At 33.1% G+C, this 5176-nt stretch overlaps 1 protein-coding gene across 1 annotated transcript; it reads left to right on the forward strand.

Moving 5' to 3' along the window:
* Positions 1 to 235: 235 nt before the first annotated feature.
* Positions 236 to 4239, forward strand: LOC118036742 (protein THYLAKOID FORMATION1, chloroplastic). The gene is made up of 5 exons (XM_035042540.2): positions 236 to 636; positions 1262 to 1532; positions 2337 to 2550; positions 3204 to 3319; positions 3867 to 4239. The coding sequence occupies exons 1-5, from the start codon at positions 441 to 443 to the stop codon at positions 3958 to 3960; spliced, it is 891 nt and encodes a 296-aa protein (XP_034898431.1). The 5' UTR covers positions 236 to 440; the 3' UTR covers positions 3961 to 4239.
* The last annotated feature ends 937 nt before the right edge of the window (positions 4240 to 5176 follow it).

Below are 5176 nucleotides of genomic sequence, written 5' to 3' on the forward strand. Positions count from 1 at the left end.
TTAAAATAATATAAAAATATAAAAAAATATATTACATTAGGACAAAAACTAAAAACTTAATTTCTTTTAAATATTTTTAAAAATGTAATGTCAAACACATTTATAGTACCCTATCAAACCATAACCACAAATTCTTAACAAAATTTACAAAATTCCCATTCACCCATAACAACTTACGTGTCAAAACATCACTGGTTCCTCTAAAAATCAAAATAATCCAATTTGTTCTTACGAAAAATAACGGATAATCCTCTCTTTCAATTTCCAACCTCTCACTTTCTCTCCTTTTCTCTCGATCCAAACACACCAAAAAGAAAAGGAAAATAAAAATGCAAATCAATTTTCTCTCTTCCTTCCCTATAACTTAAAAAAAAAAAGAAAAAACAAAAAACAAAAATTTCCCGGAAAATTCACTCTCATTTTCTCTCCATCCAACCACAATGGCTGCCGTTACTTCAGTATCATTCTCTGCAATTTCCCAATCTTCGAGCGACAAAAGGGCTTTCTGTACAGTAGCGCGTAATTTAGGTTTTGAAGGCTCCCGGTTTCGGTCCAGTTTTTCGTGTCATTATGTCGGCGTTAGAGCTTCGAATTCGACTTCCCGTATGGTTATCCATTGCATGTCCACTTCTACTGGTAAAAGAAAAAATCTTTGTTGATAATTTTTAGATATTCGTCTTTCTTTTTTGTGTCTGGTTGTTGAGAAAGTGAGAGAAAATAGAAATAAAAGTCGTAGAAAGTTAGTGTAATTAAGAGGTTTAGGGTTTTATTATTTAATTTTTTTATTATAGAATGATTTTTGCAATTCCTTTTTTTTGTTTAACTTTGTTGAGGAATTAGTGTGATTTATTTATTTTATGAATAATTACAGTGAAAATTTCTATTTAGATTTTGAAAATATCTAATTTTGCTGTTAGCTTAATCACAGAATTAATGATGAAGTAAGCTTTAGTATTTTTTTTCTTCAAAAATTAATGCTTCATTTGGAACTATTAATAAAGCTTTTTTTTTTTTATGGAAAGGAATATCATCGAGACAGCTTGTGCGTCAGTCATTCAAGACTAAAACTTTTATTATATTTTTTTAAGTAATAAAGCTGAAGTTTGGCATCTGAATTTTGCAATGCTGGCCAGTAGTACGGTAGAATTTGAGGTCATAGAATTTTTTTTTTCGTATTCATTATTTTGTTTATGGTTTTAATTGTGTAAAGTATGTGGATTTGGTGGTACTGATTTGTTTGATGAATTGGGTTAATTTTCAGATGTGCCACCAACGGTAGCTGATACCAAGTTGAATTTCTTGAAGGCTTATAAGAGACCAATCCCGAGTATCTATAACACGGTTCTGCAGGAGTTGATTGTGCAGCAACATTTGATGAAGTATAAGAAGACTTACCGCTACGATCCTGTGTTTGGTCTTGGTTTTGTTACTGTGTATGATCAACTCATGGAAGGGTATCCGAGTGATGAGGATCGAGAGGCCATTTTTCAGGCTTACATTAAGGCATTGGAGGAGGATCCGGAGCAATACAGGTTTGTCTTCCAAGTTTTTCTGTCTTTTTACAGGAAATATTTTTGTTATTTCAATTTCGTGATTTAGATTTAGTTTTTGTAGAGGAATTGATGGAAGTAGTGGTTGTTAATGCTTTATGACAGTTTCTCTTTACCAAGTGTATTGCATCTGAATCTGACATTTGATATTGCGTTGCATGAGGAATAAGAAAACATCAGTTATCATTGAATATTGATTTTTGTTCTGAATACCAAAAATCATAACAAAAAAAAATCTGTTTATGTAGACTGAGAGACTATAGTAATTGCTGGATGTTTGGAAGAATAATGTTTAGGTGGTTGTCATTGATGGTTATGAAGAAAAAAAGAAGAAGAAAAACCTTTCTGTTCTATGCACAATTTACAAGTAGTTTTCCCTAGAAAAATGTGTTATCGTCATTGTTACTTTTATATATAGATCATTTGAGTTTCTTTGACTAAGTGAAATGAAAAGGAAATATTTGCAACTATAAAGATTGATAAATAGTAGAAACTGAAACATTCGAAAAGTGTACGTAGCCAGATGCTCAGAAAAATTGGAGATTCTTAGTTCTGTTAAGATTTTCATATATTGGTGGTCAACTTTTTCTCCCTTTTTCCTTCATTACCATGCATAACAAAAAATTGAAAGAATATAATTGTTACTCCATGTTTCTGCAAAATTTGAATTGCACAATTATTTTCATTGGCGCTTGATAGTTTTGTTGAACAGGTTCTAAAAATGCCTTTTCTATTTGACTTTAATCACCATTTGGGTTGATTAGTTCTGTATGTTATGGCCTGCAGAATAGATGCAAAAAAGCTTGAAGAATGGGCTCGGGCTCAGACTCCTAGTTCATTAGTTGACTTTTCATCCAGGGAAGGAGAAATTGAGGGGACTTTAAAGGACATCGCAGAAAGAGTTGCGAGTGGGAATTTCAGCTACAGCCGTTTCTTTGCTGTTGGGTTATTTCGCCTTCTTGAGCTGTCAAATGCTAGTGAACCGACAGTACTAGAAAAGGTAGGTTGTTGCATTCCTTCTCTATTGCAATCCATGTAATGTATTGAGTGCCTTGCAAAGTTTTTAAATCTTTTTTTTTCTAGTGATTTTCATTGTTTTGAATGTGTTTTAGTTCATCAAATCCAGAAAATGTTTTGTTCCTAATAACCTGCCCATTTTACCCTCAAATCCAAGACCAAGGATTTTCCTCTAGAGTATCTAGTTGTGGCAAGAACTTTGGAGAAGATGGATATATATCTGAGATTCCTTCCACGAGCTCAAGAACTCCATATGCTTCCTTAGTGCATAGATACAACAACCATGACATCTCACTTATGAAAGTGGAAGAATACCTATTTCTTCACAGGAGATCTTCAATTCTGTTCCAATTCTCTTGACAGATGGACAAGTGTATCCAAATTCATATCCCTCCATCACTTGTCCATTGGTAGCTTTTTTCTTCTTATTTTTTTTATTGAAGATTCAGTTCCTTGAACAAGATATGATATATGCAGGATTTCTAATTCAAAGAGATCTTGGACTTGAGTTTTCCAAATTTAATTTAAGTGCTTAAGATTTCGAATGTGGCTAGCTTCAAGACCTCAATGATTACTTTATGTATCAAAGATTTTTGCTCAATAGTTTGACATTTATCTTTAATTTTCATGCAAAAGCTTTGTTCTGCACTAAACATCAATAAAAGAAGTGTGGATCGGGACCTTGATGTATACCGGGGCCTTCTTTCTAAATTGGTTCAAGCAAGAGAGTTGCTGAAGGAGTATGTAGATAGGTAAAGATCTATCTCCTTTCTATATGCAGTTTACTTTACTTAAAAAAAAAAGGCAGGGGACAGTAATTTATTCCACTAGTGATTGTTACATGATACAGAAACAGAAACATAATTGTGCATCATTCTGAACTGCACCTGTTAGCTGTTAGCTGTTAGAGTGTTAGCATGCAACCTCTCAAAATGGGAGTATAAAAAATAACATGTACAGAACTTCCTTCGAGTCGGTAACTGCAAGTGTCAGACAAGTGGGAAAAAAAATCTTAATTCATTAAACTTAAAACAGTTAATGTTTAATCAGAGTGCATGGTTATATATTCAAAATCTACTTGTGAACTTGCTGTGATATCCATGATGAGCCATGCAATATGTTCTTTAAATGCCCGTAACGTTTAAAATTGATTGCAGTTTGCATAGTTCCAACTTTTGTCATAATTGAGTGTATACTTATTTTCCTCCCGGATAGATTTTGGCGTTCTGCTTTTTTTTTTTTTTTGTCTGTTCCATCATGCGTGTGATGTTTTTTTTCTAAATTGATTTTGAATTTCAGGGAAAAGAAGAAACAAGAGGAACGTGCAGAATCACAGAAGGCTAGTGAGACTGTAACAAAATGTTTGGGAGAGCCTCAATTTGTAGGACAGTAGTTCAATCAGCTCTCACCTCACAGATCAAATTATATGAGGCTCCGCTATCGTCACTCCTCTCTCTTTTAAGGTACACTTGAAAGACTTCACTGTTTCAGCAAACCATATGACAGCTTATGGATTTGCATTCTTAAGTCTGCTGTTTTGGATATGGTGATCAAGATACGTTTCCCCTTTGTTTCCCATGTTTATATACTAGTTTCTTCTATTTCAAACAATTTTATTTTTTATTTTTTGTACCACAAATGTTTCCTTCTATTAAATACTCCGTTGCCAATATATCTGTGTGCATCACCATACTGTCTTTGGATTGCTGTTCATCTATTAAACTTCCCTTTTGCATTAAAAGGGGAAAACCCCACCATTTCTTGGAGATTGATGCCATCATCAACTGTTTGAGTAATGTTACAATAACAAATTATTCAAAAATTTATTTAAAACACATATAGCTTATTATTTTAGAGACTCACCAAAGATGGTATGGGATATTAATTTGTTCCACTGGTGATTAAAACACAATACAGGAACAAAACCATAACTATGCATTAGTCTAATTAGATGATCTACCCGGAAAATCAAATTGATAGGATAGCGGGATGATCTACCCGGAAAATCAGATAAACTTTGATTTAATTTTCTTAACATTCCGGTCGAAGAATTGACCTAATTAGATGAGTGAATTAAACGTGATGAGATACAAGATGAACATGGGATAGAAATCATGACCCAATTTTAACTGTAATTGGGATGTTGATTCAAAGTATCAGCTGCAGCAAATAATCTCCGCTCCACTCCAATGTACAAAAACTTTCTCATTAACAACTTTGTCCTTTGTGTCAATTATGATGATTTAGAGGGTGTTTTAGTCCTAGATTTCAACCTGTCTGGGAGCGGTTTATCATGTTTTTTAGAAAAAAATTAAATTTTTTATAATTTTAAATTATTTTTTTAATATATTTTTAAACAAGAAGGACATCGATCATTACTGGCGGCAAGTATGAGCAGCCATTTCAGAGACAAAATAATGAGATCAAATGAATTAAAGAGTATCGAATTTGAATGCAATTCCAATTTGTCTGATAACAATGGATGTGATGATCACTCAAATCCATGAGAATCCTACCAAACCATGATATAATACTGCTGGCTAAAAGTCACGATAGTTAGTTCACACATGAGAATGTTTATTTGCATCAAGCATGTTGTACACAAGAGA

This window comes from Populus alba, chromosome 19, assembly GCF_005239225.2.
Source record: "Populus alba chromosome 19, ASM523922v2, whole genome shotgun sequence".
Taxonomy (NCBI): Eukaryota; Viridiplantae; Streptophyta; class Magnoliopsida; order Malpighiales; family Salicaceae; genus Populus; species Populus alba.

Bases quoted from the DNA above. Each gene is read 5' to 3' on its own strand.
- LOC118036742 (XM_035042540.2), top strand. From the start codon at position 441: ATGGCTGCCGTTACTTCAGTATCATTCTCTGCAATTTCCCAATCTTCG. The intron at 1,533-2,336 runs GTTTGTCTTCCA...TATGGCCTGCAG, and splicing joins GAGGATCCGGAGCAATACAG to AATAGATGCAAAAAAGCTTG. The intron at 2,551-3,203 runs GTAGGTTGTTGC...TTCATGCAAAAG, and splicing joins AACCGACAGTACTAGAAAAG to CTTTGTTCTGCACTAAACAT.